The sequence below is a fragment of the Thermobia domestica genome, chromosome 10 (genome assembly GCF_964235325.1).
Source record: "Thermobia domestica chromosome 10, izTheDome1.hap1.1, whole genome shotgun sequence".
Lineage (NCBI taxonomy): Eukaryota > Metazoa > Arthropoda > Insecta > Zygentoma > Lepismatidae > Thermobia > Thermobia domestica.
In genome coordinates, this window is record NC_137463.1 from 90,930,944 (window position 1) to 90,946,694 (window position 15,751).

The 15,751-nt window shown below is 34.6% G+C and overlaps 2 protein-coding genes across 4 annotated transcripts in view; one reads left to right on the forward strand and one right to left on the reverse strand.

Annotated features, from left to right (window-relative positions):
* The window catches only part of LOC145662558 (GDP-D-glucose phosphorylase 1), a 59,696-nt gene extending 53,683 nt beyond the window's left edge, over positions 1 to 6,013 (reverse strand). The window contains exons 1-2 of one of the 2 annotated variants that reach the window (XM_081728238.1): positions 5,211 to 6,013; positions 47 to 450 (exon numbers count right to left, since the gene is read on the reverse strand). In XM_081728238.1, coding sequence (XP_081584364.1) covers positions 47 to 450; positions 5,211 to 5,402 — 596 coding nt within the window. In that variant the 5' untranslated portion in view covers positions 5,403 to 6,013. The remainder of the gene's footprint in view (positions 1 to 46; positions 451 to 5,210) is intronic. The other variant, XM_081728237.1, reaches the window with a different exon arrangement.
* A 143-nt stretch (positions 6,014 to 6,156) lies between these two features.
* Positions 6,157 to 15,751, forward strand: part of LOC145662559 (galactose mutarotase) — a 46,378-nt gene continuing 36,783 nt past the window's right edge. Inside the window, exon 1 of one of the 2 annotated variants that reach the window (XM_081728239.1) lies at positions 6,157 to 6,640. In XM_081728239.1, coding sequence (XP_081584365.1) covers positions 6,430 to 6,640 — 211 coding nt within the window. In that variant the 5' untranslated portion in view covers positions 6,157 to 6,429. Of the gene's footprint in view, positions 6,641 to 6,736; positions 6,881 to 15,751 lie in introns of those variants that run through there. The other variant, XM_081728241.1, reaches the window with a different exon arrangement.

Sequence of the window (15,751 nt, forward strand, 5' to 3'; positions counted from 1 at the left end):
GTATGTTTGGATGAATGATAATAATGAAAAGAGAAATATTACTTACGGTGTTTTGCTAAGGAGAATCATATGAATAGCAAGTTTCAGCCCTTCCTTTGTGATAAGTTGAGGATAACAATCTTCCATAGATGGCAGTAAAAGAGAATGTCCATATTCCAAAGGACTTACATTAATTATTAAGTAGTGCTTTGAACTAGTAGTCGATGTTTGTTCAGCTGACGATACGCTTGGACCATCAACAGAATCATGTAATTCAGATGAAGTATCTCCAGAATCTTTACCTCGTGACTGATTCTCTGGAACATTAATACTGGGGTTTTCAAACGCAATTTCAAACATGTATTCATTCTTGTTCACTTTTGTGAAGTTGAATTTCTCAGGATCAAAAGGTTGGGTAAGTGAAAATATTGCTTGAGGTTTTCTTCGATTTTCTATCCTATCTATATTGAGCTGAAAAAATAAAGACAAAAATTATCAGGATAGTGGATTAAGATAGTAGACATGAATATAAAATGCTTCTTTTTTCTAAACAACCTAATAAAACATACTGAAAATTTTGATTTTCACATAGAAAAAAAATTATATTTCGGACAGAGAGACGACTGTTATTATCTGTTATTCTTAGATATTAACAAGTTATAATGTGAACAAACTATTTACAACTAACTTACCACAGTGATCGGATGCTGAATAAACAGAAGCTACATTGCAACACTACAGTTTTCTTCACCAGGCCCAAAAGAAAAATCGAGCTGTCCCATACTCCCTTCAACCCATTATTTTCAAAAATATTTCGATTACTTTCAACCACAAAAAGTTTAACAGGGTGTCTACTGGAATACCAGAAAGTAAATTCATGACTTTTTCATGACTTTTCATGACCTTTTTGTTCAAATTTTCATGACCATGGCGATAAAAATTTACCATTAGTAATAATAAACCCCTACCATCAGTGGTGCATCGGAACTATGCGGGTCGCTAGTCTTAAATATCACTTATTGTGAATCTTAAAGAAAGAATCTAAAATTCTGCCGCCTTGTGCTCGAGCACAGAATAGCACTTACCTAAATACGGGCCTGCTCTTACCAGTTAATCACTCTATACTGTATTTGAAGTTTTAATTCTGGGTATAATTATCCATCTAGCAGAAATTTGTCTAAAATTAAGCACTCAGAGAACTGCCCAAAGACAAAACAAATTATAAAAGAAATTCGTTTTAAAAAATAGATCATCAAATTTAAAATCTGCAAACTCAAACGAATAATATTATTTGCATAAGTCTAAAGGCCCAAAAATACACAATTTACATTTCTTAGAAGTAAAGAAATAGCAGATCACAAAGTTGGACAGTAAAAAGTTGTTACTATATTACAGAGACTAGAAGATGAAATGGGGAGCAGCTAGGAAGACAGTAAAGTACCAGTTAGCCAGCACTAACTGTTGGGGGAAATTCTCTTAATTACTGACCTGATACAACTGTTTCAGTACATGCAGTATGAGGTATAAAAGTATGAAGTATAAAAATATATTCTGAGATTTCAGATTTTCATGACCAGTTGGGTAAATAAAGGACTTTTTCATGACTTTCATGACCACTAAGCAAAATATATGACTTTTTCATGACTTTCATGACTTTCATGACCAGTAGACACCCTGTTTAAGCATAAAATGTACACTAGTAAGTCACTAGAACTTCAAACTGGAACTGTTCAATGAGTACATGTCGATATGCTATTTCTCTACTAATTTTCCATAAGTACATAAATGTACAGGGCTCCCTCATTTAGAATACATAAGAAGCCCAAGGGAAGGGAGGAGGTAAGGCTTCACATTTACTAGACTTCCGAACAAACAGGTTGCCAGCTCCTGTTCTAGGAGTCTGTACCTTACCCATCTCGAATTTCACCAACTACCTATTTCACAGAAGCAAGATGAACCACTGAGACTCTCAACTGGTATCCACTAGAAACTAGAATTTCATAGAAGAGCTTAAATATTATCATTTAGATTGAAAACATCTTATTTCCAACAACTTTCCTCTTTTTTGCATTTTTCGTATCTTTACTCATAACGAAGTTGGATACACTGAACACCCTCTGACACACCCAGTATATAAATTTTATATTTTAAATTCTCGTGAAATCAACATAATTCGCAAATCAAACTAAAATAGATTTGTCTTTAAATTACCCATTACCACAAAGATTTGAAATTACCTTTGAAGAAATTTTTCTATATTTAGATAATGCACTTGTGTCTTTGTCTTTTCTTCTTTTATTTCAATTAAAGTTATTTGATAAGTAACAAATACATCACGGTATATCAGTGGTATGATATGAAGTGAAAACTTTAATATTGGTTTATGGGAAGAAAAAATTGCCATTGGGTATAAATTGAAATACACAATTGGTAAACTTGATTAATAAGTTTTCAGAAATATTTCTTAGACAACTATATAGGATTCAGGAATTAGATTTCTGGGCATTCGGTATTTATGGCCACGTTAGCCCGTCATGTTTAAGGGATGACGTCCCTCAGCGATCACACTATTTGAGGAAATGGAAGGAAGAAAGGATTGGGAAAGGAAGGGAGCGGCCTGGGACCTATATATTAGGTACCATCCCGGCCTTTGCCTCGTCTAAATGAAGAAAACCCAGAAAAAACCTCACTCAGGATGGCTAGCCTGAAAAAGCTTTTACCCTTTTTCGACCGAGGTTCCACCGGATCACAACTATATAGTTCCGTTCTTTGCATTAATTTAGAAAGTTATAGTTATGCATCATTCATATTATCTGTGATGAGCAAATGAATACGTCGTCGTCAGATACGTTTGTGACGTGCACCAATAAGATTGCGGTTTTTTGTTTCGTGGAAAATTCAGATGGAATTTCTCTCTCTGATATCTCCAAATATTGAGTGTTTATACCAGTGTTGGCTGGTTTAAACCAGCTGGTTTTTTCAAAAAAACCAACTGGTTTAAACCAAAAAACAAAAAAATGTTCGTAAAAATGTAAGTGTTTGTAAAATCTTCATGAACACACATTTGTGGGTTATCACGTTTCACTCCCGTATATTATTCGTATTATATTCAGACCTAAATTCCCCATTCACTACTCAAAAAGATTATTTTACAAAAGCAACTTTTTTTTTATAAGTTTATAAATGTTATTTTGTGATTTTTTGTAGTTGTTATTATTGTTATGTAATTGCAATCGAAGAAAAATTCTAAATATTGTTGCGTTTCAATGTTTACTATTGATAAAATACATCGAAAATGCCGTACTTTTTGTGTGTGTGGGGGGGGGGGGGGCGTCATACAGACCCCACGAGAGGCATTTAGTGAAATAAGTATATTTGGTATCTATTTATGTATAAATGAGTCTGAGCCAAAGTGGACTCAAATAATTCGTATCTTTATTCACTTTTCTTATTGATATGCAGATTAATTCGGTGTATTTCTTTAATTTGGACCAATAAAAGTCGTTGTTAACTAACTTGAACTAAATTAGTTCTTCTGTACTCCGTAGTACTTTGAAATTGTTCATATGTAATTCTGTGTAATGGTTTCACTTGTGTAACTGTTTATCTTTTTGTCCTTCTGAAATGACTCTTGACAGCTATATTGAGAAGCGTGTAAAGATCAGTACAACGTATCTTTTTATCAGGATTCCTTCGTGAGTGAGTCGGCAGACGTATCGCATTTGTGGCCAATTAGTCCTGGTTCCGAGTTCAAATGGAGGACAATTTCTCGGATGTAACTCGAGAAGCGGTTTTTATTCCGCTTTAAGCTTATGTGACCCCTTCCAGCATAACCCGGTTGTTGCATAATAACATCAAGGCGAAACAAACTTATTTCTGTCCATATATGATATGAATATATAGAGCAAATTATTTAAACCATAAAAACCTGGTTTAAACCAAAAAAACCCGGTTTAAACAAAAAAAACGGTTTTTTTAGTTTTTTAAATAAAAATCATGGTTTTTGCCAACCCTGGTTTATACCAATGTTTTACTTTTATCTTTGAATTTGAATATTAAATCCGTATTTTAGTGGAAATCACCATCAACAGCATACAGATTTATAATTTGCCTGTAAACTTACACGACATTAGAGTAATTATTCGTCAGTGAAACATTCTGCTGTAGTGGCTAGCGCGTGTGCCTCAATACACGTGGTCGCAAGTTCGATTGCCGGTGAAGAAGCACAAATTAATTTCATTCACTTTTATTAATCATCCCATGAAGGCTAAGAATCTAATATCACACATTATGTTACGATACCGTATATTTAGTTCTCTCTTGACGAAACATTGTTTTCTATGTGAGAAGTTGCACTTTTAGGTGCAGATTTATTTTAGGAAGGCTTAACCATGTATAAATACCGCGTAATGACATCCTATAAGAAGGATTCTGCAATAACCACTATTTGTGGTTGATGGTCATTAAAAGCAAAAATTGTATCTAATCATGTCAACGCACGGGCGACGTAGAGAGGTCCGCGCGATAGTGTTCCTGCAGGCCATTGCATCTTTCTCGATTTAGGGCAGCGTGAAACTGGAGGGCCTGTGCAAGGTCAGTCCGTGGGAAACAGATGCCTCAGTGACGGTAGGATGCACATAAAAGAAAATAAGCGAAAAACATGCAACCACCTGTGCTACATGGTCCCCTACAAAAACAGTATTCTACAAGCTAGCGTTATATTACAATTGCATTGTAATAAACCACATTTTTTAACGTTTCTATCTTCACAGTTGACTTACATTTTCTACGCCTATATAAACAAGTACCTTGAACATTATTCGGGTAAATTTGAGAGTTAAGTACGGTACCGGAGAGTAACCTCAGAAATGTCAAACCTAACCTTAACTAACCTAACCATCTTAGATCTACTCCGTGGCAGTGGCCAAACTTTACAATAGCTGCTCGAGCTGCACATCGACGAGGATCGCTTTAGAAGAGTAGAGTAGATTAAGGCCGGGTTAGTTTAGGATTAGGAAAGTTTGGACCCATTTTGTTAAAATGAATAAAATATGATCTCTAATTTCTGGAGCGAGCATTGTAAAGTCTGCTCCTCTTTCTTCATGAGTAAACAGATCTTACCTGCAAATTTTCAGACACGACAACCGTATTCTTAATTAGCACCTACTTTTTATAACTTATATAAACCGGGATAGGGATACTTATATGACTATCATAGTTGCACCACAAACCTGAGCTAAGAAATTGTACTTTCCAACCAAAATCTTCTCATCATGAATTTTCAACCGATATCGAAAATATCCATTTTCCAGAGCAGAATTCCACCGTGATTGAAATACATCATCGAAGTCCGACATTCCAGTACCATGACTTTTCCAATTAGTTTCATAAATGAACATATCACCACAATATGTATATCTCATCTCTGTCTAATGTATTCTAAAAGTTTTCCACACTACAAAAACATAAAATAAGTTATTATTAGATTTATTATTAATCCTTGTATTTAATGTTATGATCCTTGTACTACTGATCGTAAAAATTATCAAATGCAGAGAACACTAATCCACAATCGTTATATCACAATACACAAGTAAAAGAATTCAAGTCTGAATCACTACTTATTACACGGTTAATTCTATCATTGTGAAATTAATTAGTTTAATTTTTCCTCCTCCACGTCTTATCAATTTTACTCTTGATTTCACCCACAATGTTTCAATACAACATAATTTTTACACTCTTGTTACCAAACTACCTGACAGTTTACATGAGCATTTGAGTCACAGACAAAGGATATATCCTTTGTGATTTGAGTCGAGTTCAGTTTTCGATTCTGAGAGAAAATAGAACATTTATTTACTGTAATAAACACTAACAGTTGTTTAGAGAAGCACAATGTAATAATCTTGTCAATGTGATACGCGCTTGTCTCCTCTGTTCTTGTTCTTGAACTAGGCTCCTCTGCTAGATACGGAAAGAGTAATATAAACTCCTACAATTAAATTTTATTTTATCTCTTCAAATGTCTTTATCAATAATAAAATAGAGTCATTCAAGCTGAAAATTTTCTTAATTGACATCTGTTTTTATAACCAAAGTAAATAATCAATGTTATGTAAAAATTTCATGATAGTGAAACTTCCTATTTCACAGTTGGTAACACTTCAAAATTAGCCGGTTTAACTGTATCATAATCGTCCTTTTGCACTTACATGTTCACACATTGTTTTTATCGCATAGATTTATCAAGCTTAGTGTATTTGTTTTGTTGTGTTGCTTGGATTTGAGGATAAAAGTAAAACTTGCTCATGTAAACGGGCAAACTTACTCACCTCTATAAGTACCTGTTATCTTATCATAAAGTTTCTACTTTGTGGCAGGCAGATAATAAAAATATCAACCATTATTCGCTTTCTGTTAGATCGGTTTTTCTTAGAGCCAGAAGAAATGAATTCTGACGTGGAACTTGTTGAGGATGGATTTGGTTTCCTCAAAAATGATCAGGGAGAAACAGAAATAGTTCGAAGATTTACTTTGACAAACAAAAATGGGATGAGTGTTCAAATTGTAACATTTGGTGGGACTATTACTTCCATAAAAGTGCCTGATAAGGAAGGCAATCTCGAAGATGTTGCATTAGGATTCGATGATTTATTTGGTAAGAGCTTTAAGAAACTTTTGCGAGTATAATTGACCATCATAGTGTAATATCACAGGGGCGGGGTTCTCTATATAGCAATTATTGAATAAATCCAGGCAGGGAGAAAGTACACTCCCATACCGAACAGATTAAGCATACGGGGTCAAATTCATATGTCATATTTATTTAGTGAAAACACTATCCCCGTGCTTTCTGTACGATTCTTGTCTGCGCATTTCGATACCCCAGCGGGCACAGGTAAAGTTGACGGATACTGTCAAAATAATTTATTTTAAAAAACTATTTTTTCCTTATTAGAAGTAGGAATTCATGCAAAGAGAAAAACCTTTCCGTGACATCTTCAGCTGTTACTGAAATTCAGGACAAAGTAAGGCCTTCAGGTTTGCATTTAGAATCTCCCCCAACTCGTTTTATGGCTCCAGAACCAATTATCTTGTTTGTGTCTAAATTGTGATAAAGATAGAAAAAGCGAACCCTGCGGGGCTTCTAATCCTCATATTTTGTAAAGTAAGTAGCACTGAAAATCTTATATGTACAAGATTGGGGGAGAGACTAAAGGATACTCTGCATTTGTGCCGCAGAGTAGATCTCAGTATGTTTTAGCGTAGATTAGTTTAGGTAGAGTGGGAAAGGTTAGGTTAGTTAAACTTGAGTAGCATTTAATCCCAATGTAAGAGGGTTTTTTTTTTTTTATGTCTTGTCCAAGTAATTTGTTCAACTTTCGGAAAACTTAAAATACTCTCTGTGGTTGTTTTTTTGTATAATTTGAAAAATCACAATTTACTGATTCAAATATAATTGTTCCGAAGTTCTTGTGCTGTAGCTTTCTGAAATGGTTTTCGAGATTATATATATGTTAATTATAAATGCCAATCTCAAGAATATATATATTGTGAATGTTGATCAGTACCATACAGTTATGCTCTGAAAAAGAGAGCTTCCACTTTTGAGGCTTTACAAATAATTGAAAATTATGCCATACATTAAATCAGTTTCCATTACTACATTCTCTTATATTGATATCATGAAATGACAATGTAATCTTGTTTGATATTACATTTTAATTCCGCAGAAAGATGAGTAACACACAGCTTCTAAAAATACTAAAGCTTCCAAAATACATGTTCAAGTTCCAAATTATATTAATTAAGGCTTCCAAATCACAACCACTTCTGTGCACTTTGCTTAGAAGTGAAATAAGCAATTCGATGAAGTAAAAATGTGTTCAACTGCATCAATATCACTTTGATATTGAGTGGTGGTTCCCTGTTAAGCCTACACGAACTGGGACACCCACAATCTTGAAAACATCAGGAATTGAAAGTGAGCACTGTTGCTGTCTTGCAGGTGGAAATTCATATCCAGTAACCTGTCCATGTGGTAGCATAGAACTCACGACGATTTCATTTAACTCAAAATTGCTTTTGCAAGCCCCAGTCACAGTCACACGCACAAGCCACAGATATTCCTTTTTTTTGGTTGTGAATCTGAATATTGTCCTGTTTCTGAGATTTTGGTTAAACAAATGAAATTTCTTCTTGCTCTTTAAAGTTCGTGTAATAAAGTTTGCCCATCACTGTGAATCCAGACATATAACTTATTAATTCTTCTCACAGGAGTAGTTTTGATGGATCATTCTTCTATTTTCTGCTGGTGGAATTCTTCAGCTTCCTTTTTGAGCAACAAAATGAAGACTGTTGATGTTAATTTCTCACTCTTGTAAAATCTGAATTGCAACTATGCTTGTGCTGGAAACAGGGTTGGCAAAAACCATGGTTTTTATTGAAAAAAAAAAAAAAAAAAAAACAGGGTTGGTTTTGTTCAAACCAGGTTTTATGGTTTAAATAATTTGCTTTATGTATTTATATCACATATAGACAGAAATAAATTTGTTTCGCCTTGGTGTTATTATGCAACAACCGGGTTATGTTGGAAAGGGTCACATAAGCTTAAAGCGGAATTCAACCGCTTCTCAGCTTACATCTGAAGGAAACTGTCCTCCATTTGGACTCGAAACCGGGACTAATTGGCCACAACTGCGATACGTCTGCCGACTCACTCACGAAGAACTCCTGATAAAAAATACGTTGTACTGATCTTTACATAATTGTTAATATAATTGTCAGGACTCATTTCAGGACAAAAAGATAAACAGTTGCACAAGTGAAACCATTATACAGATTTACATATGGACAATTTCAAAATACTGCAGAGTACAAAGAACTAATTTAGTCCAAGTTAGTTCACTACGACTTTTATTATTCCAAGTTAAAGAAATACGACTTAATTTGCGTATTAGTACGAAAAGTGAATAAAAATACGAATTATTTGAGTCCACTTAGACCCATTTATACATAAATAGATACCAGAGATACTTCTGATTTGAAAAATGCCTCTCGTGCGGTTTATATGACGCCCTCCCCCCTCCAAAAAAAAGTACGGCATTTCGATGTATTTTATCAATAGTAAGCATTATTGGAACGAAACAATATTTAGAATTTTTCTTTGATTGCAACTGCATAATAATAATAATAATAATAACAAACTATAAAAAAAATCACATAAGAAACATTCATAAACTTATACAAAAAACAAAAGTTGCTTTTGTAGTATAATCCCCTTTAGTAATGAATGAGGAATTTAGGTCTGAATATAATAAGAATAATATACGGGAGTGGAACGCGATAACTCACAAATGTGTGTCCATCAAGTTTTTACGAAGACTTACACTTTTACGAACACTTTTCGCTTTTTGGTTTAAAACACTTTTTTTTTTTTTTTTTTTTTTTTTTTTTTAAACCTAGCTGGTTTAAACCAGCCAACCCTGGCTGGAAAGATTATAGTATGTTTTGTAGCGTGGTGCTTCGGCAGGCCCCTTACGCTATCTAAAGGCTCCTTCCGATGATCAGCAGCTCTGTATATTCACTCCATTGGCGCAAGTGACTCTGTCAATTCAAACAGTTGGTAACGATTTTTTGAAGTTGCTAGGGTAGCCGTCAGAAATAATGATGATTTTTTCTTGCCTGTGATTGTAGCTATTGAGGAATTTTGCGTATTGTCAGCAATGCATATGGGTTATGTTTTCTGTTATCACTTACTACAACTTCAGCACTTGTGCTTTCTTTTTGAAAATATGTGGCTCCTGTAAAATGGAAATTTGGTCACTACCCCACTTTTGTACTTTCACAAATCAGCTCTTAGCAAACTCACAGTGAAACACTAAACACGATTGTTCAGTCTTACCACACTCCTTCACTTCTGCAATGTGTCGTTGCAATTTCTTGAAAATGTTGTGTTTTACTGTCCATTTCCCAAGTTTGTCAATGAAGGTATCAATGGCAACAATTTTCTTGAAGAATTTATTTTCTTCCCATGTTGCATATATAACCTCAGAAGAGACATTTGCAATGTTTTGCAAACTAAGTGTCTCTAAGGCTAGTCCTCCTTTTCCAGGGCAGTCACCACATTCCTGAAATAAACAAGTCTCTCGTTATACATCACAGACTACTAACGACTTCAAACATACAGCCAAGGGGACATACTGGTATGTCATGCCTTCAGGTGAGCTCTTCAAAGCTACCATGGAAAACTCAAAATTGGCATAATACACACATAAACAAACAACATCTCTAAGTGGGTATGGGAACACCTACTTAGGTCCTAGTGCATTGAGTTTTGATTTTCCAATGTGAGATACTAAATATTCCTTCTTATATATGGCGTAAGTTTCTGTAATACTGCAGATCATGTATCTTTTCACTTTTTTTTTTTTTTTTTTTTTTTTTTTTTTTTTTTTTTTTTTTTCTGGCGAGAACAGTCCCATTGACCTTTTGCATAAAATAGCTATGCAATTTGAACATGTGCTTTCTGGTTTTCCAAACACTTCTTTTGCAGGTTTCGCATTTGTTTTGTTCCCCATTGTATTTTGTTGCAGATGGAATGTGGTTGAAAAATTTGTACTTTTGAAAAGGACATTGTTAGAACTGTTAGAACTTAAACCTTTTCATTGTAGGATTCACACGATTTAACATCTAAATGGATATTTGATACAAATTCCCGGCAAGTTGCACAAGCTTCTTGTGTTTCATTTTCTTCTGAAGATAAAATTTCTACTTCGAAGAGTTCGGTCAGTTTTGATTTGGAGTACTCATCCACCACTACAGTAAATTCGTTTTGCTTTCTTGATTCATACAACTTACGACTTAACTTCACTGACCATGTTTCTTAACAGGGCTAACACAAACGTATATATCTGATTGATTCAGGGAACTTAATTCTTCTGCAGATACAAAATTTTCATCATTCACACCATGGTGATTTCTTGTTGTTGATGTTCTGCCAGAATACAGAAAGTTACCACTGGAAACATCTTGACTTCAAAACAGAATTTTGAAATGAGCAATTCCAACCTGAAGAAAGTCTGTTTGCTTGCAAGTCTTTTATCAATCTTTTATGGATATGCAAATATTCAGCATACTTTACTTTCCTGTGGCCCCAGTCAGAAGACATATAAGACTCATTCCTTTCCACAAAGCACCCTACAACGCAATCAGTCAGTAGAATAATCACAAAGGCTTATATATACTGCTGGTCAACAAATTTGGTGAACTCCAGACTTTGGTGGCCTATTAACAACTGAACTGCGACTTAATGTGTCTTTCCTGTTATATGCTAAACAAAACACACAGAATTATCTGAATGGTTCCAAAATGTAGAAGGTTCTGTTACGTTGTGTAATTATCTGAATGGTTCTAGAAGATTCTCTTACATACTGGAATCATCTGGATGGTTCTAGAAGGTTCTATTACATTCTGGAATAATTTAGATTGTTCTAGATCTTTTATGATTTGGAAGGCAAAGAAAATCGAAAAGAATAAAAACATTTCAGCAGTTCCAATTTTGTTTAATTTATCGTTTTTATTCCCCATCACATTAAGCACATTGGTTCGAGAGTGAATTTTTTGACAAAACCATTACGAAAAATTACAAAACCAAAGTCGCGTGTTCTCTTTTTTAGGATATGTAATACATCAAGAGATAAAACTCGTGTACAATTTTCAGAATTTTTGACCTGGTGGAAGCTCATGTAGTTCGGATCCTACGATAAGCAGTAGATTCATGTCTTGTATAGCCTCGCTACTGAACGGAACGTTAACTCAAGTCCAGTCCAATCCAATCAAGAGTTTTTGAGATTGGTGTTTCTGAGACTTTTTTAAATGCATTCAACCCATTACCTATGAAAGTTGAAAACATGAACACTGTTTATAAAACCTGTTAAACTCAAAAGTGGAAGTTCTCCTTTTCAGGAAATGTCATAAACAGTCACAAGACAAACATTTTTGGGTTGAATATATATATATATATAATTATTATTATTATTATTATTATTTAAAAAACAGAAGGCTACAGCACGAGAATGGCACATATTCCCGAACGGAGGATATCATTTGGATCAGTAAGTCGTTATCTTTGAAATAAAATGGAAAGCAACAAAATATTGTGAACGTTTCAGTAATAGAACTTTTTAATATTTTGTCAAAAATTGCACGTTAGAAGTGGCGCCTTGTATCTCGGGTTAGGAGTTCTTTTGGATAAAACAAAACAACAAATGAATAAATAAATAAATAGATAAAAATAAAATGTAAGTAAATAATAAAACAACCAGTTTCTTACTTCATCCTAAATTTTAACATCTGTTAAATCCAGTAGCATCTGAGAGTATGAAGGTAATTCCCGTATCTGAATTGATATGGACTATGCCTATAATTGTTTCACCCTTATTCCTTCTATACTTATAATTTTCTTGGTGCCTACCTACAAACTGCATACAGGTTTATAGTATGCTTGTAAACGTATATACTATTAAGTGATTACTAATGAAAAAAAGCATGCACCAATCTGTGCTAGGTATTTTCTGATATGTTCTACTTTTAGCTGCAATTTGCACCTATATGCTGAAAAAAATCAATATAACAAGATTCACATTGACCTTGAAAGTCAGGGAAGATCAAGAAAAGCCAGGAAAATTTGCTGCATTTGGAAGAACAGTTTTTTGTGTATATATATATATATATATATATATATATATATAGCTCCCCATAGAAGATATGTAGAACAGAGATTCGGAAAGATGATTTTAAATAAAAATAAAAGTGAGAAAGTGCAAATGTGTTAAAACTCAAGCTTTGAAAGATGAATAAATTAATTCAAAAATTGAAGTGTTACAAAAGAAAAAAAAATTAAGTTAGGTTCCTTGTTCGTAGATAAAGAGATAGGCGAAATTATGATAAATGTTTACTTCTTTATGAGTGTATTTAGATTGCTGAGTTTTATTGTATTCCAAATACAAGAAGAGTGACTTATAAATTCAAAATGTTTGCAATATGAAAGTAGGTTCATATTGTATTAAAAAAAATAATAATAATAAATAAATAAGTAAATAAATAAAATGAAGCGTTGAGAATAGTGAAGGCCAATTTAAAAGAGTGATGTTTTTCTAAACTTATCCATGATAGTGGTCGTGAGTCAATGAGAATCTGCTTATTTAGTCATAGAAATTCAGAAAAAGTCAAGGAGATCAATACCTGAAATTCAATGTGAAACCTGTACAATTTATGTATTATTGTTAATTCTTCAAGAGGATTTTTTTTTTTTTTTTTTAAAGCGCAGTCATATATTAGTCCGAATACTTCATTGGCCTTTTCAATCCTAGGACAAAGTAACAATATACGGGGCTTTGGAAATAATCCCATTGCACTGGTGGAAGTGTATTTAAGATTATCCAGTTGGAATTCATGAATCAGACCCAAAGTTGGGATTCAAGAAAAGGGTAATTGTGGTAGTGATCCCAACATGGCCCCAGTGGGGCGTCCCGAATGTTATACAGGGTGTTCAAAAACATAACAGTACTTAACTTAATATCACGTGTAACCAACCACGTTGTGCGGCTACACAAGTAATTATTGTACTAGGTAAACGGTTGTGCATATATGGAATATTTGTCCGGGGTATAATATCTCACGTTGGTGTAGCTAGGCGATGGTCGTTACCGGAGCCCTGCTCGTTGTGAAACGCTGTCCCGCAATACTCCGGAGTTATAGTAGTCCAGGGTAGAAGGGTATAGCGTAACACGATTATCCTGGAGGCATGCTGTCGCGCGTTATTTTCCTGGAAGATAGTATGCCGCAGATAAGATCGAAGGACAAAGATCGTCACGCACTAGACATACTCTCATGAATAAAGACCAAAGGTGAGTGGGATGTGTAGCTCATTGCCTTCTTGCTGTACTAAGTGTGGGTCCTGTATGGGGAATGGGAACACGCGGTGGAATTTTCCGCTTGTACTCTACAGACACATATCTATTGTTCATTCCAGATAAACTGATAGCAGATCAAAACAATTCTTCTTCCCACTACACTCACGCACGATAACGTGGTGATACGATAATTTCTTATAAACCTGAATTTTGGTATTCCTCCGTCCACTCTCAAATTCCGTACACGCAAGTATTGAATGTTACGTATGGCTAAATAATTAATTATAACTTCCATAATAGCACCTCATTTTTAAAACACTTTATTACATTAATCTGTATTAGTGAGTTAAGTACATATCTTGTAGTATAATTGAAAATTTTATTATACACTTACCAATTATGTGATAGTCAGGGTTCTGAAATAATGTTGGAATGACAAACGGTGAGAAGGTTGAAAATTGACAGCGTGCTTTCTACGATACAATATATAGATTCGTACGATAATTTTGTCCTAATATACAATTCGACTAAAATCAAATATTTAATATATAAATAATAATAAATAATTCCTTTAAAGTTAAAAGTTAAATGTGTTATAGTAGTTCATAGTGACTAGAAAGAACAATGACACGAGGAAAATTTAGATCTGACATGATATTGTATCTTTAAAAAAATTCTTCCTTGACGAGACCAACAACTTGTTTTCCCCTTTCCGAGTGAAAAAAGGAGTGGAATAGGGTGTATGTGTTTTGATTTCCTATAATCTTAGTGGAATGAGTTATAGTTGTTACTATGAATCCCAACCGTGCAGAACGCAGAAATGTAGACTTACTTTCAACCATCGCTTATTTATAATTTGTGCCGTCGCATGGGTGTCACGGTAGATATAATCACACTGGCAGTCAACGTTCTGTCAGTTAGGGCGCCATGAACAATTCTTCAAGTTCAAGCGTTTTCTTATGCGGAAAGCGCATATGGTGTGAAAATTGTGCCTCCCGCTTTGCGCATTACCGATGGGCCGGCCACTTTAGGGTCACCACACGTCCCTACGTGGTTTTGGTGACTTATTATTATTGTTGAAATTTACTTTTCACAACATCGTACACAGCCTTGAAAACTAAAGAGTAAACCTCACAACAGCGGCAGTGGGGCAGATAAATAGCAATGTACTCGCAACATAAAGCTTTTTACATAGGCTACCTTACTCCCTTTTATCAACAGATAAATATGATTTCGATCTTCACTAAAAGATTTATATAACCTGAAAAGGACTGTGGGTACATCGCCCCGTCCTATTAGGTGGACGAAGTGTCCCTAAAGGTTTCAACCCATCACTGCTACTTACGCGAGCGAAAATATTGCCGGAAGGACATCAGGCATCTTGGAGGCCCATTATACTGTACATCCATGCTCACAGTGCTTAATTGCACAATACGCGTTCATTGGCATTGTCCTGGCGTTGTAGGTTCAAACTGTTATCCACAAAGTAATACACTCGTCGTGCTGTCTGATAACCTTCAAACTACTAGCTGCATACATTTTACAGATATTACAATTAACTAGCCCTCTACAGTAGTCAGTGCTGGGACCTTGAAACGAACAACAGCCTGACTAAAATTCATAGTATGTCAGTGTTTAGAAACTTACTACGTTTATTTAGTCGTTAAAGAATAGACCATGAGAGGCAAGATAATTGATCTGAGGGGAACGTCAGATAGTGCCTGTAATTCCAGGATATATTCGTTCGTATTTGAGTTCTATGTTCCACAACTTTATCCTTTAGCCTAAAGGAAACTTAGAAATGAAATGAATGTTGAAAGAATGATGCATAACACCATGGCCTAAGCGGGATT